This window comes from Pagrus pagrus (genome assembly GCF_965226575.1).
Source record: "Pagrus pagrus genome assembly, chromosome: 15".
Taxonomy (NCBI): Eukaryota; Metazoa; Chordata; class Actinopteri; order Spariformes; family Sparidae; genus Pagrus; species Pagrus pagrus.
Genome location: NC_140199.1, coordinates 23504684 through 23532493, shown reverse-complemented (window position 1 = coordinate 23532493; position 27810 = coordinate 23504684). Strand labels below are relative to the sequence as shown.

Below are 27810 nucleotides of genomic sequence, written 5' to 3'. Positions count from 1 at the left end.
AGATCAATAGTTCAGTCAATTTATTAATAATTTAATCATCCCTTGTGTAGATCATATGCTCTGTCTCTTGATATCTTTGGGTAACTTATATAATCATCTGAATTTTACATTACAAAATGCATCTTTACCTATACCCCAAACAGTATAGCAACCCTTAGAAATATGCAAAACTGAGTTTCTGATTCACACAAATCCTCTCACTCAGAGGCAGTTGTCAGATCAAAAGACTTCCCAGTTGCATGCACTGTGTACATACAGGGGTCAATGTGAAAAGCTCAGCAGTGCAGTATCCTTTGTACTTCAATAGCCTTACCAGGCAGAATGAATTATATCACCGAGTGTCCCCAAACACCACCTGTGTGTGTGTGTCTGAAGAGAGGCGGTGGCTTGACGTCAGCGTGCGTCATATTGCTTTCCTCTTTCATATCTCTCTCTGTTCTGTGCAGCAGTGTACCTGCCAAGTTGTCACAATGCAGCACAGCGTAGTCCAACTTGAGCTGCCACTAAAATGATCAAATCATTCTTTCATTATTGCAGCAATAGATGATTTCTAGAAACAATGGCTTAAAATCTTCCTTCAGTGAGCAGCATTGTCCATTGACCCTCTGCTGAAGTGCCCTTGTGCATCAGCTAAACATGAATACTGCCTTTAATGAGAATCGCAGCCTTGTTTGTTTGTTCTTCTTTGCTATACTCACATTACTGCGGTATACTAGACCGTATTCACAGGATGGCCGTGTTCCTCTGACATCACGCTCAGGGTGGGAAGCTCACATTTTCTGTTGATATGTTCCAGGTTAGAAGTCATGTAAATGTGGGGAATCAAACAGAACATTATCATTTCACCGTTTCCTGATTGATCAGTATGGAAGCCCATTTCTGCCAGATAAAGAAAAAAAAGATGAAAACTAAGATTCCCACGGGGAGTCATAATTATAAGATAAAAAGTCAAAACTATGAGATGAAAGAAGAAATTATGAGATAAAAAATAAAAATTATTAAACAAAAAGTCCTAAATATGAGACGAGTCAAAATTCTGAGATTACAAAGTCAAAATTACGAGATACAAAAAATAAATTATGAGATCAAAAAATACATTATGAAATATAAAGTCTGAAATATGAGACAAAAAGTTTAAAATATTAAAACAGAACATCATTGTTAAACATCTACTGAGCATCAGTGATATTGGTAAGTCGAGGTGGCTGCACAGATCCCAAAGGATACTAACAGACAACACCCACCACAGCCACAGTCTGTTCACCCTGCTGCCATCTGACACAGATACAGATGTCTTTTGACTTGCTGACCATCAGGAAGCAGTGAATTGCTAACAATTTGTCAGATTCCCTTTGTTTATCTGACATGAAAAATGCCACACAGCAGTACAACACTTGATCTTCCCACCCTGAGCGTGATATCAGAGGAGAATGCCGCCATGCGACTATGGTCTATTTTACCTATATCTTTTTACTTCAGCGATTAGAACTTCAGTCCGCTGGTTCATTTTAAAATCTACAGTCGCTTAAGATGTCTGTAAGTCACACACTGCACCTCTGTGGCGAGACTGCAGATTGGTTTAATCCGATTCATGCATCCTTTTAGATAAAGCATGCATATGAAAACACAGGGCTTTCTACAGAGGTAATTCTACGGCGAAAGCAGCATAAAGGAACATGCAAGTAGCAACTACTCTTCCTCGAGAATACTCATATAATATCCATTTGGATCTCTAAACCCCGAAGATCCCACAACCCCCTAGAACCCCCTAGAACCCCCTAGCTTATTTATAATTGGTGTCTGCAGCTTTAGTGACTGACCCTGTGAGAGATGAGCTGTACATAGAAATGTGGGCTATGAGGTCGCTAATGGTATGAAGTTGATCGCTCCTACGTATTCTACAAAATGCAATCAAACAACAGGCTAATGATTGAAAAAGAGAAAAGATGGAGACGTGACAGTGTTTCTGATTGTTGCCGTACAGCTACATATGCAGAGAGACGGGATGTTTAAATGGGAAGAGACATATCAAACTGACTATGTAGGACACATGCATTTGCGCAGGAAGGATGCATCTGCTGTACGGGGGGGTTTGACGTGATAAATTCAAGCCATCAACAGTACGCAAGATGACTTATATTGCTATCTTCAAATTACTTTTGGTAATTCGGACACTTCCGTATAAAAACCAGGTAAGAAATTGTGTTAAGTCTAGCACAGGAATGCAGCTCAATGTATAGATAAGCAGTTATTTCAGCTGGAAATCATTTATGGCTTTTTCGTTGAATCTGGTGTAAAAATTGTGCTCTTGTCTCGTGGCTTTTTCTCTAGTGTGTCGGGTTGTGTTGGCAGTAGGCGGCACCCTTATGGCGACACTAGAACAGTTCCCTGTGCAAATAAACATTTTCATTATGTGGGAACTGCCTCATAATAACAAATAAATAATAAATACGGTTGTATTCAGTGTAAGATCAAGTAAAAGGTTCTTAGCTGGCTCAGATATTATCTAAGGACCTTGTTGAAAGATTGAGTAGCATCCAATGATTCAATGTTAACATGGATAGAGCTGCTATAAAAAGCTGACATGGACACGGTTTCCCCACAAAATGTGATGAAAACCTGCTGAGATCCACACAGTCCAGTGAAAGGCTGGATAAATCCAATACTACCTTGTTTAGATTTGTCCAATCAAGTTTTTTTTTCCAGATGCGTCCCACTTAGAGTCACTTTAAGGGTGTGAAGTCGGGGCAGAGGTGGGTCAGAGTTGCCAGTGGGGACCTGAGAAATACTGGTGGCTACAACATGTAAGATGGCTCAGTCTCCTGTGAGAGTTGTGTCGGAGAACGGAGGGAAGGGGTGGCTGTTCAGAAGGGAAAACCAGTAAATGATAAGGAGGAAGAAGGAGTGTGCTTCACCCCTATTCCTCAGTAACACTGTGCTAGCTTGTCACTGGCAGGTGCTCTGAACCTTCCTCCAAACTCTTTTCACCGTCGCGGGACTTTTTCCTCCTCTTGTTGCCTGGAGACAGAGGAGAACATGCTGAAGTTTAGGTGAGTCGTTACTGGTCAGAATACCTGAAACTATAGCCCACATACTGTCTTTACGTCTGCTTTACTTCCATGAGATTGTTCTGAAACTACCTCTGATTTACCGCTTACTGAATTAACATCAGCTGAATGAAGCAGCACAGCCTCAAATGAATAAATAACGATAAATGAGTCATATTGTATCTGAGCCAACGGGGACAGCTGCATCTGGAGGATCTGCTCTGCAGGAAGGAGTAGGCTGCTGCGAGGGACACGACACATCACCTGTTGCTAAGATACGAGCAGCATCGTTCCTGGGTCTGAAAGGAAAGTTTGCGCACATCTGACGGTGTGTGTGGGTGTGCTGCTGCATCGCTGTTCGTGACAAATGGCTCACTCACTCAGTTTGCGCAGTATCTTTTTGCCGATGTTCTCCTCGGAGCTGGACAGAGACAGAGAGCTGATGAAGGGGGAGGTGGATGGCTGAGACTCCGCAGGCACATCTGAAGGAGGAAGTTTAACAGAGGATGATTAGGTAGCAGCTGATATGAGGGGGGATCCATCTCCCTTGTTAACCTGCCATCCCCCCTCTCCATCCCCTAGTAACAGAGAGTGCAGAGGGGTTGTTTACTTGAATATGTCAGTCTAGTCTGCCTGACTCATTGATCCTTCATCTGAGTGAGGTTTGGTACAGTTACAATCTATGCTGTGCTGTGAAACATCAGTAGCCTAACTGTGCTATGTATTGATAAATCCATGCTGCTGTCTGTGGTGCTGAAGCAGCAGGCAGATTTGTAATTGTGCCTTTTTCTCTCGGTCCTGCCCTTCTGATGGGTTCTTTCACACTATCTAACCTTTATGCTAGCCTAATACTCAATTGTATAATAACCCTTTTTAATCTCATAGGTAGGTGAAAAAAGTATGTATTTGGCTTACAAACAGACAAAATGAATGAATATTAGCCTACTAACACATTTTAGTTGCTTCTGCTCTATAGAGTACTGTCAACTTAATTAACAAAATGACAAGTAGTAGCGAGGCACACTGCTTCCTGTGGTAGTTCTATAATATTTCTATGACCTTTCACTAGCGCTTGTGCTGTTGAAAATGCAGCCACAGAACAAGCTTGGGATGAGTACATGGGTGACGACTTAGTGTAAGTAGAATGGGATCACAAGAAGGAAACAACAAACATATCTCCTGGTGAGGAATTTGATTAATAGAAATAATTTAAATATGACACGCTAATGTTCAGTAAAAGTAAAGAAAATTCATAAACCCAGCGATCTGACTCACAGCAGCAATATCTACATAACATTTGCTAACATTAGCCACCACGAGCTACTGGTCAGACCAGACAAAGTAAAGCTGTAGCAACAACACCAAATATAAACAAAGTAAAACAGAATGAAATTGTGTTGTCCTTTAAGATCAGTTTGTTTATTCAGACATGAAAACAAAGAGAGTTTGTTTAGGCAAAACTAAAAATCATTGAAAGTCAATGCAAACTACATAGTGCTCCTTTAATGAAGGTGAATTAAAGTATTCATTTGCAGACCAAGGAAGAAAGGAAGACTCCTCTTTAAGAAGTCACATAGTCTCACTTTAAATAAAGACTCCTTAAGATGAAATTCTTTGATCTAATTTAATTCCACTGCCTGGCGTGTTCCTTTTTTTGACGTCTTTTATCCTTTTGAAGAGGAAGTAAATAGAAAATGAATAGAAACTGATCTATGCACACTTTTTGAACCGGTGACTAAAATATACACAACAAAGGAGGAAGAAACATTGTGTCCTTCTGCAGAGGAACGAGCTACAGTATAAGCCAGTTTTGAGTTTTAACTGAGAAAGGAATTGAGGATGTGGAGCAGCACTCACCATCCTCTCCATAACTTTCCGGTCGGTCCTCGTGGATGTAGGGAATCTCATCCATGCGGAGGAACACAGTATCATTGGGACTCCTCTGCCCATCAGATTTACTGCCTGTGAAATGAGAATGAGACCAATCAGCCAACTGCAAGTAGCCACATAACAGCAGCTGGTTAGCAAATCTGCCTATAGAGGGAGGTAGAGAGCTGGCTTCTTTTCATCAGGCAGTTTTAAGGCCAGTAAGTAGTTAAATATGAGAGTGGGAACAAATTAAGGGTGAAGAGTAAGAAATCTAAATTTGAACTAAAGACAAGCTTCAAAACAACAGAAGGGACTTAATTGGTGAAATCTGTGGCGTTGTGATTGAACATACAGTAAAACCTGGCCGTACATATCTGGACCTTTTTTATTGACAACCAACAGAACCATCTGTCCAGTGAATTTTCTTAATGACGCTAACACAAACACACACAAACTGGGTGGCGTGTCACACACAGCGTAAGACAGATGGTATGTGGGAAATCCTTTAAGCCCTGAAACCAGTACAGATTGGTTGATGCCATGTCTGCACCAGTGAGTCACTACTGTGTGTGTGTTAGAGTTATAGTAATCTTTACTTTTAAAAATAGTAAATATAGTGAAAAATTATTGAAATTAACTTTTTTGCAGCGCTTTACAGAATGTATTATCATTGGACCTGTCAGTCATCAGAGCATCAATTTCCAGGATGCCTCTGACCAAGCAGAGCATCAAACATTCATCATGCATTCCTTCTGTCTGACAGGCTTTTGGCCCTTAGCCCACAAAGCACTCCAATCAGCATGTTTCACCCTTTGAACCTTTTCTTTCTTCCACTTTAAAGGAAGTCTCTACCAGTCCAGTGAATTGTGAAATTTATATTGAGCCTCATGAGGCAAAATCCATTACGTTTCAAGGATTTGGCGTAGCTCTTATTAAAAGAGACTATAGTGAGTGCAAACGTAGAACCATCACAGCTAAATGTCACTAAAAGTGGACAGGAGAAATCATCAGATCTCATGAAAGAAACCAAGTATTAATCTGAGGAGGGGGATAAACAGATTTGAGAGAAAATGGAGGAGATGGGGACGTCGGGTAGATTTGATCTGACCATGGTAAGGAGGATATGGGAAGTCCATATGATTATATATGTGGATGTAGGCTATGGATAGCTGACCTCCAACCTTCATGCTTGATTATATTCAACCAAAATCTTGAAAATTTCTCTGCTTCCTTCAGAATTGTATTAATTTTAAAGGCAACCTCTGAGAGCAGCAATTCAACAGTTGACTGATAATCAGTATGGTCGTAGATCAATTTTTTGGCCTAATTGATTAACTGACGAATGATTTAAGCACTTAAACCAACCCACCATAGTAATGTAAACAGAATCTGTATGGTCAACATGCTGTTACAAACCATTTACACTGTGGTGGAATGTAACTAAGTACATTTTCTCATGCAATGTACTTATATACAATTTTGAGGTAGTTATACTAAACTTGAGTATTTCCATTTTCTGCTACTTTAAAATTCTACTCCTCTACAATTCAGAGGCAAATATTATACTCCACTTCATTTATTTTACAATTTTGCTTACCAGTAACTTTGCAGATTTAGTTCAGTTATACAAGATATTGCCAACAAATAAATTATGATGTCATATTATAGCGTAAGATGTAACTTCATTGATTCCTTAGGGGAAATTCACAAGCTACCCAGCAGATAAACTATAGAAAGTGTAGTTAAACCACTTTAATAATTTAATCCATGACCGAATTCTCACATGAGAGACAATAAACCTTAACATTAAAGAGATAAACACATTAATGCATCAATAATCATAATCCAACTAGGGGTGTCACACTACCCCGATAATTATTAAAACTGTGATATTATAAAGTGAAAAATTGATATATTTATATATACAAAACACACAGTCAACAGTAAACGATCTCCTGTACTTACGAACGATACGGTTTCTCGCATTGAGCTGGCAGGTGTTGTGAAGGCCACCGTGGGGATGGAGATGTGCAAGGCGTGCCAACCCCAGTCGAGTGTGTGTGTGCGTGAGGGGGAGGGCGATGCTGTGTGAGCGGGCCTCTGGGACCGGAGGCCTCCCTTTAACATCAGGGTCCACTGGGTCTGGTGTCTGAGGGGAGCTGTCCATCCTGGTGGCCATCAGGGCATTCTGGTAGTGGTTTCTAGTGATCTGTTTAGACATCGAAAACAAGTGTTCAGTGACATCAGCATTATATCTGTGTGTGTGCATACATGACCGCCTTTATGCCCGTTTAACCCCAGTGCACATGGAAAAGAGGAAACATTTTATTATTTCATTTTATACACTTTATTAGAGAAAGTGGAGGAGAGATGAAGTGAAAGGGCAAATCCAACATTTAACATATTCATGGTTGAAACGGAGCACAATTATCCCCAGTGATTAAAGGAAAGAGGATGTATGGAGAGGAGAGAGCAAGAGACAGGATGTCTGTGTTCAGTCAGAATCAGGGATTACGACATATCAAAGGCAAACGCTGCAGTTTTTGCATTTTCGGGAATTTCGAAGATTAAATGGAGGGAGCTTAAATGTGCAGTTGTTTGGCTTTTGCTCCCTTTTTTTTACCCTCCGTCCTCTAAACTGTGCAGGAAATTGTACACTTAATGAGTTCATAATAACAGTGTTTCATGTTTTTCAAATATCTGTCTTGTATGTGCAGGCATTTCTGTTTGCAACCTTGATGATCTGCAGGTCTGTGAGCTGTCGGACGGAGTAGTCTGGTAAGTAGACCCCTCCTCCTGTAGAGAGCTGACCCACACTGCCTCCGCTTAGCAATAAATCTGACTGGTTCAGACCACTGCCCCGGGAGCTATACCTCTGACCTGCACAGAAGAAAACAGAAAACATGCTTTTAGTTTTCATTTCATACTGTACATCAAGAACACACTTCAGAGAGTAGGTTACCGACTGATTTATTTTGTATTTGGTCGCATCTGCCCCATTTGGTTACAATTTTATCAGCCCTGTCAGTGGTTTACTCTCTGAAATGTGTTCTTTCATTTTGTGGAGGCATTTCTCAATTAGAGGTCATGCAATGTAGATATGTTTGGTCTTAGTGTATTTCTTCATGCATCTCCCATTGACAATGACTTCAATGCAGATGCCACCACAGTCTGGCACCAAAGCAAGACCCAGTGACTTAACAACCGCTCCTTCTTTTTTAGGCTGCTTGCCCTAAATCGTACAAAAACTGCATAAACTAAACTAACAAACAAAGCCAGACCTCCATCCTTAATACAAGTAGACAAAGGATGGAACAAAAAGACAAAAAACTCTATGATTGTCACAGCTGCATTCTCACAAAGGGTAACTCCACTAACTCTACACATTAAAGTGTGTTTACAGGTCTTGGGGAGCATACTGGACATGTGAAGAAAGTAGTAGAAATTTGTTTTGTTACTCCAGAAGAAACTGCATGTAACCTTATAAATTTCCTCCAGTGACTCAGTGGCTGAGTTGCATTGTGGGTAATGTGGGTGCCAGGTTTGGAAAAGAAAGAAGAATGTGTGGAATAAAACACTTTCATGAGTTAAATGGTGGTATAACCCTTTAAATACGGGCAACACCAACCACCAATCATCCTTTCAGGAGTGCCAGGAGAGAGGAGAGAAAAAGCACAAGGGAGGCAAAACCATGAACTTCAACATCTACTTTGTGTATATAACATGCTTTCAAAAGATGATTGATGGTGTTGGACATAGAGGTACTTTGTTATGCAGGTCGTTTCTTCTGGCCTATATTCTGCTTGAATTTTGAGGTGAGCACTTTTCTCGCTGAGTGGCAGGAAATACTGTTCTTGTCAAGTGTGTTGGTGAGCAATGACTCAGAGAGAGGGTGAAAGTAAAAAAACAGCTCTTGTTAGATGTGACACTACTGGTGGCTGCTTAAGAGAAAATTCTGGACTCTGTAATGTCCTCAGAAGGGATTTAAAAATATTTAATGGGGTCTTTCAAATTGCTTTAAGCTCACCCTGAACGCTGAACACAGCACATGCAAAACATGCACACAAGAAACAGAGAGAGAGAGAGAGAGGGAGAGAGAGAGGCTTTCTGCTTGCTCTGCAGTCTTAGCTGGATTTCATATAATCCTGTGCAGGTCATGTCCTTCCACTGGGAAATTCTCTGAAATCACTTCTTTTAATTACTTACTTCCCACGGCTGCTGCTGCTGCTGCTCTTGCAGGCTGATGCTACACAGACATTGGGTGGGATTTAGACTGCAAAAACTGGTCCACCACCGGCTCTGCACTCATTTTATGATTATTATTGCTGAACTCTCTCTTTTTGCCATCATCAGTGCCATCACCCTCATTGCGAGTCCCCGAAAACCATTGATCTACATAGCTTCATATGTGCACTTACTTACCAATAGGCAGGGGCGGGATGAGTGCTGGCATGCCGTAATAGGAAAACGCTCCATTTTCAAAGCGGAGAGCCTCCTTGCCTATCTCTACCTCCACCCGTCCCTGCAATGTCAACACAGCCATTAGTGATGAGCTCGATGCTCATGGTGTGACACTGAATTGATTACTCATCTAATGGTGCCACCCATACAGAGAATATGCAGAAAAACACAGTAATTATGAAAGCATCAAGCACAGATTGTTATGATGGTGTTTATTATTCCTCTGCAGCTACCCTTCTGTGTCTGGTTTAAAAAGCAGCAGCAGAGTTTGGGATTTACCTGCAGAACGAGGACAAAGTAGTCGACAGGTTTGTTTCTTTGAAAGAGGTAGTGTTGAGGAGAATGTTTGTTCTTGGGGTTGAACTTGAGCTCCTGCACAACGCTGGGATGTTTGATGAGACGCAGCAGGATCTTCTCTGACAGGTGACACGGCCTGAAAGGCTCCACCTCTACAAGATGGATGCATGTAGACACCCAGGCACACACAAATCACAAAAACACAGCAAAAATAGAGTCAAAGAGAGAACGCCTTGTTCCCTGTCACATGTACTTATCCTCCATTCAGCCCGCCATCCACTGTGTGCACACACAAACACTCTGCGTACTAATGTTGTCAAACATATTGATAATTGATACATTGACATTGATTCATATACTGAATATTTTAAATGGTTTCAATTTTTATTTTTTTGCAGTTTTGATTGATGAGGCAATTTTTGAATGTTTTCAACTGAAATATACATGTATATAGTTGAAACACATCCTGTTCTACGCCTTCCACGATCACCTGACCATGAAGGACCTTGAGAATGTCATCATCAACAGGAAGAGAGCCTGAAGGAAAACCTAATATTGATTTAATTGAAACGCATTGTTTCTTTTTGCTAAATGTTTACCCGACCTGACCAAGGTATTGATCGTATCACAGTAAGAAATTCCAGTATCATGACAACACTACTGCGTACAGTACATGCACACATGTGGAAACACACATACAGTGCTACCTGTAGCCAAGAAGCGGTGTGTTGCGAGCAGCAGCTGTGGTGAGATCTTCACCTTCAGCTCATTTTCTCCCAGTTTGAAGATTGAAAAGTCCTGCTGCTTCCTCTCATGGTTGGATACTCGCCTTTTGTTGCGATTATCAGCTGTGGACACACATCAAAAAGGACAGATTTCATATTTTATATGTGCTCTGGTAATAGCTGGGGGAGGAAAAGATGTTACTCTTAATCGGTCTGACTGGATATACCACATAAATACAGTATTCATGATGGCGCTACAAGGAATTAGCAACTATTTACAGGTGCCACTGACCTCATTAGTTGATGCAGCTTTATATCCTGCATGCTAACAACCACCTCAGAGGGATTTACTGACATGATTTCTCTCCGTATGTTTATTAACAGCTGCAGATAGCTTCAGATTATCTGTGCAAACACACCTCTGATTGATAAATTGACTTAACCTCTGCAGATGCGAGCGGTATTAAACCTATTCCATTAAATACATCGAAGCTGCAGAAGGAACAGCTGGCGTTATAAATGCCTGAAGTGCTAGGTCTGGAGAGATTAGCTCCCCTGTGCTATATATACACACACACACACACATAATTATGCACACGCACGCACACAAGAAAAACAGAGTTTATGAACACCCACAGAAGTGCACCCATGAACACACTGCATGTAATTAAAATCGTAGCGCACTTCAAAATGTTCTGCTCATTTCTTCTGGGAGCAGGAGGCTTTCACATAATAAAAAGATATTTTTCCCTAATTGTGGCAAACAAATAGTAGAATTCATTGAGGCGAAAGATTAGTTGTGAAATGATGGGAGTTTGACATTTGAATGTCTCTCTGTGGAGAGCCTTTCCAGCCAATTAAAGATGAGCGGATTATGGTGATTATCTGCCAGACTGGGCCATTTATTCACATTATTTAATTATGTATCATATTATATATCAGCAAGGAGCTGCGAACAACAGGGGGGAGAAGGTTGGATCAATAGTTTAATGAGAAATATGGAGAGAGGATGGAAGAAGAGAAATAATTACAATGGACTATTAGTGCAATATTGCAACAGTATATACTGCGTGATGCTGGACTGAGCATTTAGCAGTGATGTTGTGAACCGCAGAGCTGAACAGACTGAGAGAAAATCTATTCAGCGTGAGGCCTGGAAATATAATAAAATTGATTCACAGCTAATGCAGCAGTGGCACCAAAAAACACTTTCATCACCAGCGTGTTTATGCGCCGTACGTACTGTACAGGTCCGTCTCATCCACAATCTCAGACTTGATGATCTCCTCGATGACGTCCTCCAGGGTGACGATGCCCATCACTTCATAGAAGGGGTCTCCCTCGCCTTCGCTGTTCACCCTCTGCACCACAGCCAGGTGGGACTTACCTGTGGTCAGCAGAGAGAGAGAAAAAAGGGCGAGTTAAAATATTTCATTACAAGCTGCTCATGCAAATGGGAGAGAGGAAACGTCACAGTGGGATAAAAATAACACGAGTCAACAGCCTCCAACTGGATCTGTGCAGTCAAGATGAAAATCAGCATTAAAACACCAACTGGGCTGAGAGACCATAAACACACAGGAGACAGCTCTGTTAGAGCTTGGAATTATTTCAATGTCAGGAGTGCCCTCGTGGGTGTGTGTGTGTGTGTGTGTGTGTGTGTGTGTGTGTGTGTGTGTGTGAGTTTGTTTGTGTGTGTCTCAGACAAAAAGGCAAGTGGGCATTGGGGGGGATTAGTCTGGAGACACTTTGACAGTTTGGAAGACTTGGCCCTTACGTAAACACTGAGATTACGCAATCAAGTCTTGGGGATGCCTGCATTTGCTGACGAAACTGCCCATGCTGCTGCCACCTCTGTAAACACGCATGTATACAGACCACACACACACAGACACACACACATACACACTTTATACATCACATGAGCAGCTCCCTTTCTGTTTGAGTGAACATAACAACCCTGCCAGACACAATGACGCAGCTCGCCAGCAGCATCTCCGGAGCGAGTCAATAAAGCGAATGTGACAAGAAGTTAAAAGATGCCACTAGACTCGTACATCACGAGGAGAGAACAGGAAAAATGACCAGGAACACGCTAAAAAACACGCTGCAGCACCGTTACAGCATGGATTATTTTCTTTTTCAACTCACCAAAAGCACAGATATTAAAAAAAATCTACTCAGCTTAATGTATTTTGCCTCATCATCATAACAGTTACTGTCTGGGCTCTTCTTAGGTCAACACATAGTTCAGTTTGGTGACCAAATAAGTTATCTAACCAAATTTATGATGTCACTAGAACACGGCTTTCAACAGAAACGTATCAACAGTCTCCGACCTCACTTCGAACAAAATCAGTGGCTCATATGAGATGGCCCGATTTAGGGGATCACCGCCAAGGGATAAAATGGATCAAATGCTTTAATCCACTGCAACAAGAAAGAAAAACATCCTGATTGACTGACAGGAAGCCATCTCGAAACATGCAGCTCTGGTCTGCATGGAGATTGGCTGAGGTGGTGAGTTTGTACCCAGAGCTTGGGTCAGCTTGTCTGAAGAGCTCAGGTGAGTCAGAGGTGGATTTTGCCATCAGCTGCTGACGTGCCCGGGCACCGCATTACATCATTCATATGTTACATAATACTCATGCAGTACGACACAGACACACACACACACACTCTTACCAGACTCGTACACACGCAGACACACATGCCCGAGGCAAAGCTGGGTCTACCATGGATGTCCCTTTTGCAAATGTTTCTGCTCCACCAGTTTCCCCGTCTCCTCCAGTCTATGTGTTGTTTTATATTGGGCATAATGTGTTTGCATATGATTGTGCATTTTGTGTACATTTGTGTTTTCTGCAAACATTGCAGGACTGTAGATGACATGACAGGATGCATTGTTTGTATCTCTGCAGCTGCCTTTTCTCCATGTGTTACCCACATGCACAAACACCAACGTATGCACACATTATCTTTTATCACTGTATTGTATAGTGTATTGTTTAGTGTAATAAAAGGTTTCTTTAGCAGAATTGTATGCAGTTGTGGAAAGTAACTAAATACATTTACTCAAATAGTCTACTTTGAGGTACTTGTTCTTACTACATTTATTTAATTCCTATAGTTACCTGTTTCTGTTCAGGTTAAGATTTTATGTACAAAACACATGATCAGTTTATAATAATATAATAATACAACACTAACAGGAGCCATTCTGCAGGTGCAAGTTTTGTTCATAATCCCCCTGTATTTTACTAAATTTAGTAGAGCTGCAACAACTAATTGACTAATCTATTAGCTGTCGACTATAAAATCAATCGTCAAGTGTTTTGAAAATCGATTTATTTTTATTTATTCTTCTGATTCCTGTTTTTGTTTTTGCTTTCTCGTTGTTTGGACAAGACAAGAAATGATTCTTCACCATTTTCTGACATTTTTATAGACCAAACAACTAATCAATCAATTGAGAAAATAATTGTCAGATTAACTTACAGTGAAACTAATCATTCGCCGTAGCTTTAGTTTATAATGCAGGACTTGAACATCATAATTGGCAAATTCACGATAACAGTATCGTTATTTCCATTTAAATCTGATTTGAACAAGATGCGAGCAATCAAGTCTAACTTTATCTTTGTTTACTGTTTGTTTTGTCTCTTTTCTTTTGAAAATAAATTACCCTCAAAATAGAGTATAGGGAAGCGGAGAGAGAGTCTGTAACCATAACTGTTCAACTAAAGTGAACAAAAAGAACAGTTACACTAAATTACTAGTGAAAAGGCTGATAAACAAAAGACGCACAAGACCGAACATCTTACCTGCATTATTCAGACGAGATTATCATATGTGTATTATTAACATAATTTCAATACCTAATTTCTTAATATCACTGTTATTGTGACTATTGCGATTTTTACTTACTTACTTTTATTTAAGAATATGACCTGAATACTTCTTCGACCACTGATAAAATATCTGACCCCAAATATTTAAGATCTACAGCAGGGTTTGTGTCGCTGCACAGCTCGCTGTATGAAAGCTAAAGCGTGATTTTTGTATGCATGTATTCCCATTGTTTTGAATGTTTGCAGTCCTCCCTGGTTCCCTTAGGTTCCTTACATTGCTGGTGACATTTCCATCCTCTCCTGTAACACAGACATCACCCCGGCCTGTCACCCTTCTCAGTGAGACACCCTGACAGCCTCCTGCCAGGCTTCCTGAACAGCAGGAGGTTTAATCCATGAGAGCAGAGTAAGAAGGAGGCGACAGAGAGAGGAAGGGAAAGGTTGGAGCTGAATTTTTCATGGTCGCTCTGCAGGCTTGCACGGAGACGACCTACAGAGTGCAAGAAGCTTCAAAGTCGCAGCGGGGCGGGCTGACAATTATGCATGCACAAACAGTGGAAAGGTGAACTTCACCTTTTCACCTGACCTTATTTATAAATAACACAGATTCAGGGTCAGACCTGAGCCCATGGATGACTTGTGTCTGACCAGAGCCATCCTTCATCATCTGAAACAAAATAAAGCGGTGAACCTCCTGACCTGTAAGTGGCAAACTAATTCATGATGTCCCCCTTTAACATTCTGATTGGATGACAGCTGCGTCCGACTGACATCTATGACGCTTTCTTTGTCAATGAAACAGATTTACATCTTAATCCCAGCAACGTGAGCCAATGCCAATGAATCATTACATAACAGTCGCTCCAGTGGCCTCTCATATGTCTCCGTTTTACCCTGTGACACTGTCAGGGGAGCAGTTTGAGCTGCTGAGGCGCCACACAACATCAATTCACGATCACATTCAGTGTTATCATCAAGACTCCCCGGGGAGAGGCGACACACTTTTGCTCGGCAGTGAAGAGATGCTATCGCCGCGTGAGTGCTGTAATACTGTGAATGCACTTTATCAGGAAAAGATGCTTATCAGACAAAAGGAGGCATGAGTCAGAGGGAGATAGAGACGCCTCCATTGCTGCTCAGCTCATTATCAACAGATCAAGTTCACCTGAAAGGTGCACTATGTAGTTTTGAGGGAATAAAATATCAGAGGGAAAAATCAAACTGTTTTCGTTTCCATGACTGAATAAACTGAATAGACAAACTGACCTTAAAGGACACAATTTCATACTGTTTCACTTTGTTTATATGTGGCGGACCCTGCCACCTTTCTAGCTTCAAACAGTGTTCTGGTGACCTTATTTTCCTCTGAGGACAGCTTGTTCATTCAGTCATGTAAACAGCAGATTTTTCTGGGTTTGTATTATTACAAATATCAAAATTCTGAGCTTGAATCTCTTCTCCAAAACTTCACAGCGCCCCTTTAAAGTGTACATCTGATAACTGATACACATCATACAGAGGAGGGGGAAGAAGCAGGGGTGGTGGGGGTAGATAAAGTTCACAGTATTATTGTCATGGGAAAGTAACTGTTACTACATAAATTCTTAAGATAACCCCACTCTGGTCCTGGGTAGCCTCTAACCTCTGGCTGAACCGCCCTCACTGTGTGACACTGGATCAGATTTCACATATGGCTCTCAGTACTCTGGGGATCAAAGGGCTTTACTGGCAGCCCCACTGAGAGCCAATGGACTGATGTGTATACTGACTTCTGCACTGGAGACTTTTCTTTAAGTGCACAGTCACTTCAAAGAACACTGAGCTGGTAGGTGGCAGGAGGAAGCCTCCAGACTCTCATCCACATGGCGCCTCACACACTCAACAACTCTAACTCACAAGTTACTCTCATGTTGAGGACATGTTACCTCTTTTAAACTCCTCCAGCATCACATCCAGCTTGGTGTCATTGAACACGCAGTGCATGGGGTGCTTGTAAAACTGAGTGATTGTCTTCAGAGGAGTGCAGTCGTCAGGATCCACGAAGGCCAAGTCTTTGACGAACAGGATGTCCACAATGTTGGACCTCTCGTTCTCGTACACCGGAATCCGCGTGAAGCCGCTCTGCATCACGTCCGACATGGTGCAGAAGTCCAGCACGGCGTCCGAGGACAGCATGTAGCAGTCTGACAGCGGGGTCAGCACGTCCTCCACTGTCTTGGTCCTCAGCTCCAGGGCGCCCTGGATGATGTTGAGCTCCTCTTTGACCAGGTCGTGGTACGGGTCTGTGACGCGCAGCATGGCCACCAACTTCTCCCTGGTGTAGAAGCTGCTGATCTCCTGGTGCAGCATGATGTCCAGAATCTTGGAGACTGGGTAGGCGATGGGGAAGAACACCAGCATCAGCAGGCGGGTGGCGCAGAGGGTCTTGGAGGCGATGGCGAGGCTGTGCCTGGAGGCCACGGAGTGAGGTAAAATCTCCCCAATGAAGAATATCCCCAAAGTGCACGAGGCAGTGGAGAGGGCAGTCATTCCTAAAATCTGGCACATCCACACCACAAAGCACGTATTTGTCAGCACGTTGCCCAGCACCACAGTGCAAAGGATGTAGTTCCCATGTTTACGCACCGACTCTATTTTCCGCGCGTATTTCTGCTCCCTCTCGGTGCCACTGTTCTGCAGGACCCGCAGCTCCACAGGGTCCAGGGCCAGCATGCTGATGTTCAGCCCGCTGCAGAGCGCAGACAGCGCCAACAGGAGCACAGAGACCCCCGCTTGGAGCCAAACATCTGCCTCTGGAGGTCTTTCCACCACCGCCAACCAGAAGTCTTTAGTGCTGTAATGCTCCCATTTGACTCCATCGAAGGCGCACATGGAGTAGTATTTGATCACCTCGCCTCTGCGCAGGTCTTTAGCGAGCAGCTCCACTAAAACTGAGTTATGACTTGAGGCGGATCTGAAAGAGCCCAACAGCTCGATGTCAGAGCTCCGGGCGTTCTCCTCTTCGCATGGATTCCCTCTGGACCGGAGCCGCCTCTCCGGGTCCTGGCTGTCCCCGCCTGGTTCCTCTATAAACGCGATCCACGGAGCGGCAGGAGCGGCGTCAGGTCTGCCGCTGATGTTCAGGCTGTTGGGATGCTCCGCAGCCAGAGATGCGGAGTAGTACACCCTCAGCAGGAAGCGGGTCCCTTCGGTTGCCTTCAGTATCCCGTCCTGCACGGACAGCTCCCCGCTCTGGGTGTCCTCCGGACGGACGCCGAGCAGCGCTGCTGTCGGGGCCGGCAGAGAGGAGACGGTGACGGTGAAAAGGAGGAGAGAGAGCCGGCGCGGATGCAGGATGCAGCCGAGAGCATCCACAGCATCCGCAGCCATCATGCTGAATGAACTACTGAAGGACATGGGAACTGGGTCACGTGGTGTGCGGATGGGAGAGATGGAGCAGCTGGGTGGCCATATCCATGAAGAAGAGGGTGGGTGTGTTACAGAGAGAGAGAGAGGATGGAGGGGGCACGAGGGTCCTTAAATATACATGACAAACCGTGACGTAGGCCTGTCTTATTTGCTTTCTGCCACTTTCTAAAAATAGAAGGCAGGAAATGCCCAATCATGAATGATTAATGTGACACACACGGGCACAAACAACCATTCCAGCCATAGAAAACCATTAATAGGCCAAATATTAGAAGGACATTCCACTAAAATAAGAACAAACAATAAACTAAAGGGGGAAGATTAACATAATAAACATAATGTAGGTCATTTATGGACTATTTTAAGGAACAAAGGCAACATTAGATTTGGATTCTCAAACAGTTCACAGTTAAGATGCCTCGTTTTGTTTTGCTGTTCCGATGTCTCCACTAGATGGCAGCATTATCAGCTGTTTCAGTAGCAGCCTGTCCTGAGAAGTGTCGCAGCCTCTCTGCAGCTCGGTGGATATGAAAACTTTAAGCAGGCCTGTTGCACGGGATCATGTGTGGAGTCATTTCTTTGTCATGGAAAACTGCTTTGTTCTGAGAAATGTGCAACTTTGAACAAATCTCTCAACACATTCAAAGGACACATTTCGAATCTTACAGCTTTAAAACGGATCATCACATAAAAAATGTACATCTCACGGAATATATTACACATAAAGAGCGAGGTATTCATACTCGTGAAGTATTCATCTTAATGTTTAGAATAAGGGTTTTAAAATTAAGATTATTTCTAAATGTGAATTCAGTCAAACAAGGTCAGCAGAAGCATTATTATTATAAACACAATGAAGACCGGAAAGGAAAATAGTTTATTGCTGCAGTTGTTGTTATCAGGCTTATTATTATTAATGATGTTAATATGATTATTATCATAATGTACCCCATTCTGGTGAGCTGCTCTTGAACTTACAGTGAAGTCCTCGTACAACACAGCTCACTGACCACAGTGTGACGGATTTACGAGGCTGGAAAAGGTGAGAACAGAGTTCTGCCAAGTCTTAAACACTTTAACACTGTCTGCTCTCCGTCAGTCACACATCCAGCCTGACATTTGAGGGGGGAAAATGACGTTTCGCAGGAGAACAGAACAATCTGGTTTCCGAGGACCACCGGTGAAATATTAACCAACTAAAATCCATCTGATTTTAAACTTCGGTCAACGTCCTCTCTGTCTGTTCTAAACAATTTGTTTGCCGATTAAAAATGTTTGATAATCTAAGTGTATTTAAAAAAACAAAACAAATATTGTTTTAAAAATAAACTCGGCGCTTCCACAATATTTTGGTCGGTGTATATCTGTCGACGGTAATAATGATAATAACTGAAACACACAGGAGACGGTCGGATAAAACTTCATAAAAGTCAGTACAGTTAATTTCCCAACGAAAATCACTAATGATGCTCTGCGGAACATTTCTGTCGATGCCGAGGTTCCGGTAATTTTCTTCTCGGAATTTTTTAAACTTGGAAAAAAAAAAAAAAATCTACGGTCTAAACTGATAGTGTGTTGTAATCTTCTCTGCAGTGGAGCAACATTTTCGGGGGAAAAAAATGTAACTAGAGTGACACATTAGAGTGTCCAGATTCTATCATATAATATTCTGTAATGTCGTATGTACAACACAAACAAAAACCGTGGGGATCCCAAACGAAGCTAAAAGCGCACAACTCGAGAATAAATCAAAAAGTTAATCAACACCGACGACAATAATCTTTCACTTGAGTTCAAACTCAAGAGAAACAGCTGAGCTCAAGTATTTCCACCTGTATATTTGTGCTCAGTCCACTTAAGCAAAATACATTTGAATGACATAAATGTGCGTTTTCGAAGAGCTGCATTATTCAGACCATCGGTAAGATTTTCCTTCAATCGGAGGGTTTTATTCAGGTTGGCCTCCGCTGTCCGATCAAGTTATTGCCTGAACGCACAACTACACGTTTAAAACAACACGAATATTTTCCTGGACAGCTACGTGCGTGCAGGAGGGACATGGTGCTGTTTTATTTTATAGTTTTGATCTTAAAAGAATTAAAACTTACAGTTCATCCTTCTGAAGATGGCGCGACAGTCACGGCGAATAATATGAAGAGTTTTGTTCCAAAGTCGATATAAATACACACCATAATAACACAGACACACACACACGTACTTCCTGGAATACTATACAATTATACTGATGTTTCGTTAGGGTTAAGTTACTTTTACTTTTCCCAGAAAAAATATCCTCCAGAACTATAAATGACACGCCAGATGTCCCATAGCGCAGTTTAATATTTAAAAAGCTAATTCAAGAACTCAAAGCCATGACAAATATGACTTTCCTATTGAAAACAAAAACTTGGGTTGTATTAAAACCACATGTTAACTTCAATTTCTAGCTGAGAAAAAATGACAACATGGAGCAGTCTTGGTTTTACGCTGATCTGCTTTATGGATCTCTGCGATGGAGAGGAGAAGATCATCTTTGACTCGCATCAGTGTTTCTGGAGTGTATCTAGCGCTCAGAACGGCCCTAAAGCGTTAAGTTGAGCCAGTAACATTATTTTTACAGATGCGTCATTACAAAATACAGCCTCTTGGATTCTTTTAATGCGTTTAATGGGAACTTTCTGCTTAAAACCTGCAACGTTAACACCTCGGATAATTTAGCGGTTTCAGGTATGCGTGAGTATGTGTTGTCGGCCGGATTGAAGAGATTAAAGCGGTCTTTACTCGGAACATTTTAATCTTATGTAGTTAGCTGCTCATCTGTGAGACAGCAGTGACCTTAAACGACCACTCCACGCAGCACTGACCGCCTGGTGAGGCTGCGCCCTGCATGTTGTTTGCTGTGTGTCTTTGCTCACCAGCGCTCCGAGAACATCTGGAGACAAAACTCACATAAAGAGTTTATAGGTGAGTCCCATGTGTAGGAACTTAAAATCCCAAATTGGCTTTGAATGTTTTTGAAAACGGGCCAAAGTGTTCATGTTGATCATGTTGTGTCATTGGTCTTACAAATGTGCAATCAATCAGTTGGCTGTCAAAACATATGAAAGCCTCTGTAGTATCCAGAAACATCAAGTGTGCTGGTGACAAGATTGGACCTTCTCGGGCTTTGAAGCGGGCCTCCCTGTGCTCTCTTGGACTGTGTCGCCAGAAGATTTATGTACTGAAGGTCGATCAGTTTCTATTCTCTGTATGAACATTTCATTCACATTGTGCACTGAAAATGAGAGTGGATGACCTCTATGTACGATGCGTAAAGGCCGTCGAAATGAATGCGCGGTGGGCAAATCTGACCTTATGTGTGTTCAACCTCCCGGATAGGCTTTTACGCAGCCTTTAACTGCACCAAAAACATGTTCCAGAGTAATTTTTTCATATGAAAGTATCGTGAAATTATACATTTGGGCTTTACCTCTAATTCATTAGAATCTTTCTTGTTTTATATAAATTACAGATTCTTATCTTTACAAAATGAATCGGTGCGTCCCCAACATGGCGCATTTTTTCAAGATGGAAAGACTTTTCTTCACTCAAATATGCGCAGCAGCCTTTTTTTTTACTAAGAACTCTTTGAGCTTTTCTTTATTGCTGGATTTAATTTGGTTTTCTACAGTATTATATTTCGATTATTGCACAATTTACACATGAAATAGAAATTTAAAAAAAAAAAAGCTTATTTATTCAATAACAACAACACAACCAAACCATCAATATTGAGATCACTTCCTGAGACTTTGGTCCTGTTAGCCATATGAGCTGAGAAAAACTACTTTTGAGCAGTTTGTTCTCATACCTCAGACAAGCTAAGAGGGGCGGTGCTGCCTCCTCTCCTCCTCCCAGCTTCTGGCTCTCGCAACCGGGAAGGCTGGCCCAGAAATACTCAGAGGGGCGGGGGGCAAAGGGGGTGAGACAACTAGACAGGAAGACAGACCCAGATCGATGAGGCCGAGGTACAGAACCACCATCGAACTTCGCCGCAGCAGTTTTCTCGCTTGTTTTTTGTTCTTCTTCTCACCTTTAAGCCTCATTACGCGCACGGATCCTCCTGCTCTCCAAACCAAGAAGATGCCCAAATCCTCACCTTGCGTATCCCCATGGTCCTCCCTGTGGCTGGCATCTTTGGCTACTTTTGTGGTGCAGTCTGTGCTCTCTTCCTCCTACTCTTCTTCTTCTTCTTCTTCTTCCTCCTCTACATATCAGAGACCTGCAACCAGTGGGAAGCGCCCGGGCTTCATGGAGAGGACGCTGATTCTCCTGGATGTCAACACCCGCAGTCCGATCAGAGTCCTCAACGACAACTTCCTTTCTTTGCAGCTGGACCCCTCGATCATCAAAGACGGCTGGCTGGACTTTCTGAGGTACCAAAGAGATTTTCTGCTCACCAACAACATCGATCTGTTTCCGCGTCCACCTCATAAATGTTTTAGGGTTATATATTACGCACGCAGCCACGTTGTCTCAATGTGTCATGGAGTGAACCAGCACGTCTCCTCCTCACTCAGGGCACCGAGTGATCCAGCGCTCCACACTGAAGAATGGCAAAGTCTAAATGTATGAGATAATTTAATAAGGAGACGCTGAGGGTTCAAAGACGCTCCATTTCGGGCTTATTTCTGTTTTCGTGTACAGCACGCACTGCATATGTACACTCGACCCCTTTCACTTCACAAGTTATGCAATCTAGTTATGAGGTTTTATTATTATTTTTAAATATTATTAAAACAAGTAAATATCAGATTCATTTGGGACCAACGCCATCCATGTTGTATCCATATTTTTTTAAAATGCACAGTGGAGCGAACTGACATTCATTCAGTTTTGTGACTTTTCACCAAAAAATGTCACCACAGAGAGGCACATTATGAGACCATAACCTGCGCCACTGGCACGCATCTCGATCATGGATTATGAGTCACGACATTTTATAATTAGAACTTGTTAAGAATTAAATGTTTGTACAAAACGTTTTAGCTCACAACATGGACATGGTCATATAAATCACATTGTAGCCTGTGTTTATTAAAGATTTGGTAAACATCATCCACAGAAGATGATCTAATGTGAAAACATGACATCATTTTGTGGGAGTAAATTTCACAAACCATCCACTGACAAAATGATTTGTGCAGTCTGCTAGAAACAAAAGAAGAGGGGCAGATTTATTATAATATTGTACATTTTAGATTTTTAGTTACATATCACGTCCACAACCTCCATCACAACTTGGTTAGTTCTTTGTTGCTCAGTCTCTTCATAATTAATAAAGGCCTATTGTAGGATGTGCATTCACCCTCATCTACTACAATTTAAAGGCTGAAATAACCTACACAACAAGCTGTACTGTGCTGTGCTGTCTGCAGGCCTGTCGGCGTCACTTTTTGCGCCTTCCTCATTTTGTTGTGTGGAGCTCAGGCCGACTGCCACGTAGGCTCTAATGACAAATATGTGATAAACAGCAAAATAAAACTCCCTCACGTACTTCATTCGTTTTTCGAAACATTAAACGTTCATGTACACTAGATGTTAACTTCACCCACGGCCGAATTGCTGCTTAAAGTAGCCTTTTATTTTAATAATGTGAATAGTTAATTATATGTTGTCACTTGCATAATAAAAATGAGCACATGGCACTTTGTTTTTAGCAGCCTGTGACAGCAGAAAATAAAATGAGCAGCTACAGATTATTTTAAAAAAAAAAAACTTCTTCACAAATAGTAAACGCCATCAGATTAAAAAACAAAGAAAGAAAAAAGTGGAGAGTGAATCTGATCAGCTTCTAAAAATGACCTGTTGTGTAAACACTTCCTCGGGTAACAGTACCTGCTGTAGCGGCTCCTTCATGGCTTCTTCACGGGGTGACAGAGGAGGCTGGGGACGCTGCTGTTTGTTGGGCCCGCTGCTGTCAAAGGGAAAAGCAGGACGGATGATTTGTGACAGGCCTGCGGTGCTTTAACAGCCACAACAAAGTCAAATGACTAATTTAGTATTGTTTGTTATATATTTATATATAGAGAGAGAATACAGCAGGCCTAAACTTTACGGAATTAATATAATAGAAGTGACCCAAAAAAAAGGGGACGACGGTCGATTAATTACCTTTTCCAAAACGGCTTCTGCTCCTCCTGAATGTGACCGTAGTTGTAACTTGTACTCGCAGGAAAAAACAACAACATTTTGATTACACACAGCTGTCCGCTTCATTGTTTCTGACGTGACTGTCCTCGTGTCCTATGTGTCCGCAGCTCCAAGCGGCTCGTGACCCTGGCGCGCGGCCTGTCTCCAGCCTTCCTGCGTTTCGGCGGGAAGCGGACCGACTTCCTGCAGTTCAACAACCAGAAGAACCTGGCCAAGTTCAGAGGGCCGGGGCCCGACTACTACCTGAAGAACTACGAAGATGGTGACCACACACGACATTTCTCTCCCTCCGCTTCGCTAAAACTGTATTTCTGACGCACTTTCACTCGCTGCTGCTGTCTGTCCATGTTTTCCCTCTGTGCGTGACGCACTAAATATTTTTTTAATGCAGAATCTTTCTTCCGTCCAAAGCTTGTGCGTTTGTTTTGTTACACAGCGTCCATTTCTCTGTAACAGTAAGTACCTAGCTTACAGGTACACTATGTCGTTTTTGGGGACCTTATATTCCTCTGAGAAAAGCTTGTTTATTAAGTTGTGGAGAAAATAATTATTTCTGAGTTTTTATTATTTCCTTAGTAATAGGCTATTGAAAATATAAAAATTCTGAGTTAGAATTTCTTCTTCAGAAACTACATCGTGTCCCTTTAAACTAACATGCGCCATACACTTGTGACGTTTTTTTTTTAGATTAAAACTGATTTAGAGAGGTGCTCCTAATATTACCCTCACTGAAACATTAGAACAACGTTAAGTACAACACAATAGGCTTGAATTTAACTGCATCTCAAATTACAGCCATGGTAAAACCTCCTTAAAACTGTTTCAACAAAACAGGAAAATCATAACCTTCATAATGTTAAGACTTGTAGACTTGTCTCTTGGTTTTTTTTACTTTTAGCTCGGTGCTAGCTAATAAAAATCATAACTGGGTGTATGTAAGACACTAAGCCGTGTTCTTGTGTGTGTATATATATATATATATACATGCACATGTACATACATACATATATATATATACTTATTAAACAAAGGTGTTTCAATTACTTTTTCCCTTTTTCTTTTTTCAAAATGTAACAAATGTGTGTTAGAATAAGACACAAATGTGTTGGTGGTCCTTGCTTTACTTGTAAATCACATTTTAGAACAAACTGAACAAGTATTTCTAACTTGTGGTACTTTTCTTTCTCTTTCTTCTATCCGTGTCGGCTTGCAGATATAGTGCGGAGCGACATTGCATTGGACAAACAGAATGGCTGCAAACTGGCCAACCACCCTGACATCATGCTGGAGCTGCAGAGGGAGAAGGCCACCACCACACAGCTCGTCCTGCTGAAGGAGCAACTGTCCAACATCTACAGCAACATCACGATAACAGGTAGGAGATCACACACACACAAAATCAAGTCGCTTTTGGTGAGCTCATATCCTAAGAAACAAGTTGTCCTTGTTCACGTAGCAAAGTCTGGACTTGCATGTCAAGCAGGACACACAGATTCATGTAGGTGCGTTTGTGCACACACGGTTGTACACTCAAAGGTTCAAAGCATGCCAATGGAAACCATCAGCTTTCAGAATGACAAATGTAATTTGTAAAGGAGGAATGTAGAAATGGATACAGGGGTGCAGCAGCAGAGACTAGTAAACAGAGCACTGGTGTTTTCACTGGTTAACTCGACCTGACCGCAGAAGGATCTCTGGAGTCGTGATTTTGGGTGGGCTGCATTTCTTATCAGTTACTGTGATTGACTGGGATGGAAATGAGGAGCTCCAGGGGAAGAGAGTAAATGAGGGATTCGTCTGTCGAATTTACTGCCGTTTTTGGAATGGTCCATAAACCTCGGCTTGGCTGCGAGCAGCATACAAACACGGAATAGGTGTTAGAGAGGACCAGTTAACACTTTATTTTGTAGTTTTACAGAGCTAGGAAGTCCAGATTCAAGTTATTTGGCCGGCTAAGATTAAAGTGAAAATACTTTGAAGATAAAAGTGGAAAAACAATGCAACAGAAAATAAACGAAGGGATATAACAGACCAAAAAATAGAACTTTTACTGCTTTTACTGTGCTGTTGTGCAATCATACAGAAGCAGACATACTTCCTATCCTCTTCCGCGTCTTCAAAAGACAGTGGGCGGGAAGTGTTTTTCTGGTGGGCAGGGTGTTTATCCCAAACCAGAGAACCACCCAGAAAGTGAGTCTTGAAAGCCAAAGCACTCCTGGAAAAATCATTGTGGACTTGGGAATTGACCAGCAAACCAATCAAAGAGAAAACAATAATTCTTTGCTCTGTGGGAGAAGTGTTGCGGTGGATACTCAAAAAGTAATGTATGACCCCTTACTCGTTACTCTCTAAGAAAAGTAATTCATGAAATTTTCTTAGTACTTATTTCTTATTTAGCAAGTTATTTGCTACACGTTACAATAATATTGCATTTCTCCTCAATTTCACCTGAGATGTATTGTCATGTAATTGCCAGTTAAAAATATAACATTAAACCTTACATATGCCCACATATCAGCCCTGTCCTTAGAGCATACACATTATCATTCTTTTATGCTCTTTAAACTGCATTTAATGGGCCAAACACCCAAACTCACTCAAGTAGCTTGACTTGCCTAGCTTATTTGATGTGTTTACCACTAAAGCAGTGGTTATACCTCACGAGGGAGGAGTCGCTCAAATTGTGTGTTCCTTCTTGTATTCAGCACAAGCCTCTCCTTGGGCGCACTCAAAGGCGTCGCTGTGTTAAATTTCATGGATATCAGTAAAGGTCAGCTGATTGTTCCACAAGCGTGCCTGAACAGGCACTTTATTACCCAGAACCTTTGTAACACAAGTAATGACATAATATAAGTATGTAAGTATTTTTTTGGCCTTTTTTAGAGAGGACAGCTGAGAGAGATGACAGGGAGTGGGAGGTCAGAGAGGGGGGATGACATGCAGCAAAGGACCAGAGGTTGAATACGAACCCTGGGCCGCTGCGCAGGGGACACAGCCTCTGAACATGGGGTGCACGCTCTACCAACTGAGCTACCTGGGCCCACAGCATAATTGTTTGATTTGTAACTGAAATGCAATTACTAAATTTAGGAACAGTAACGCGTTACATTACTGAGTTACAGACGAATGCAATGTAAATACAGTCCTCCGACATTGTGTGGGATTAAAATTCATACTCACAAAGCCTTTAAATCATTAAAAGTTTAGATACAGTGATGTTCACTGCAAATCCAGAGAAAAAATAAATATTTGGCCATGTGTTCTGAAAAGACATTGATAAATTGCATAAAACAAAGAATCCAAATAGAGCTCAAGTGAACCCAGTTAAATGTGTCACTAATTTTTGGGTCATTATACACACAGAACCAGCAGCCTCGCATGAGTGCATCTGCAATGTGTTTTCCATGTTTTCAGAAGGTCCCGCTCCCCTGGAACAAAGAGACCTCCTGTGTGTTGTCATATGAGTGATAGAGGCTGATGTGAACAACATGCATCAGCTGCGTATTTTCAGATAGTCTCAAGTGCAACAGTCAAAACATGGCCTTGTTGCATTTATCAACGTAGGCAAATACGCAGGAGAAGACCTGCTCGTGTGAGGGATCAGTTCACAAGTTCATTTCAGGAGTTATGTAGTAAACGGCAGCACCCTTTTTGTAGTGGTGCAACTGTGCTAAAAGGCACTATGGCTCTTGCCGTCTTTAAATTTGTTGCCACAGAGACCAAAGGATGTTCCATGTAGGCCCAGCATTTCTCAAATGGCTACTTTAGACCTTGCAGTTTTCATCAATCAAATATACTTTTGATCAAACATGCTTATATTAACTAAAGGCGATGTGGGACCTGGGAATGAGACTCAAAAATCAACTGTATTTCCCCAGAATCTCTTCTACGTCCACTTTTATTACAAATTATATTGAGCTTAGGGGAAATTATTTCATCAGACATTAGACTGGAGATATT

General features: G+C 41.9%; 2 protein-coding genes across 2 annotated transcripts in view; one reads left to right on the top strand and one right to left on the bottom strand.

Annotated features, from left to right (window-relative positions):
- Nucleotides 1-5: 5 nt before the first annotated feature.
- Nucleotides 6-17692, bottom strand: cnnm1 (cyclin and CBS domain divalent metal cation transport mediator 1). The gene is made up of 10 exons (XM_084376096.1): nt 16176-17692; nt 11643-11786; nt 10382-10522; nt 9657-9826; nt 9339-9438; nt 7651-7796; nt 6882-7125; nt 4905-5009; nt 3428-3529; nt 6-3018 (listed from the first exon to the last, which is right to left on the bottom strand). Exons 1-10 carry the CDS (start codon nt 17644-17646, stop codon nt 2939-2941), a joined length of 2703 nt encoding a protein of 900 aa, XP_084232222.1. The 5' UTR covers nt 17647-17692; the 3' UTR covers nt 6-2938.
- A 3962-nt stretch (nt 17693-21654) lies between these two features.
- Nucleotides 21655-27810, top strand: part of hpse2 (heparanase 2) — a gene marked incomplete at its 5' end in the record, with an annotated part of 63661 nt that continues 57505 nt past the window's right edge. The window contains 3 exons of the mRNA XM_084375275.1: nt 21655-22073; nt 23958-24112; nt 25064-25225. Of these exons, the coding sequence (XP_084231401.1) occupies nt 21655-22073; nt 23958-24112; nt 25064-25225 (736 nt within the window). The remainder of the gene's footprint in view (nt 22074-23957; nt 24113-25063; nt 25226-27810) is intronic.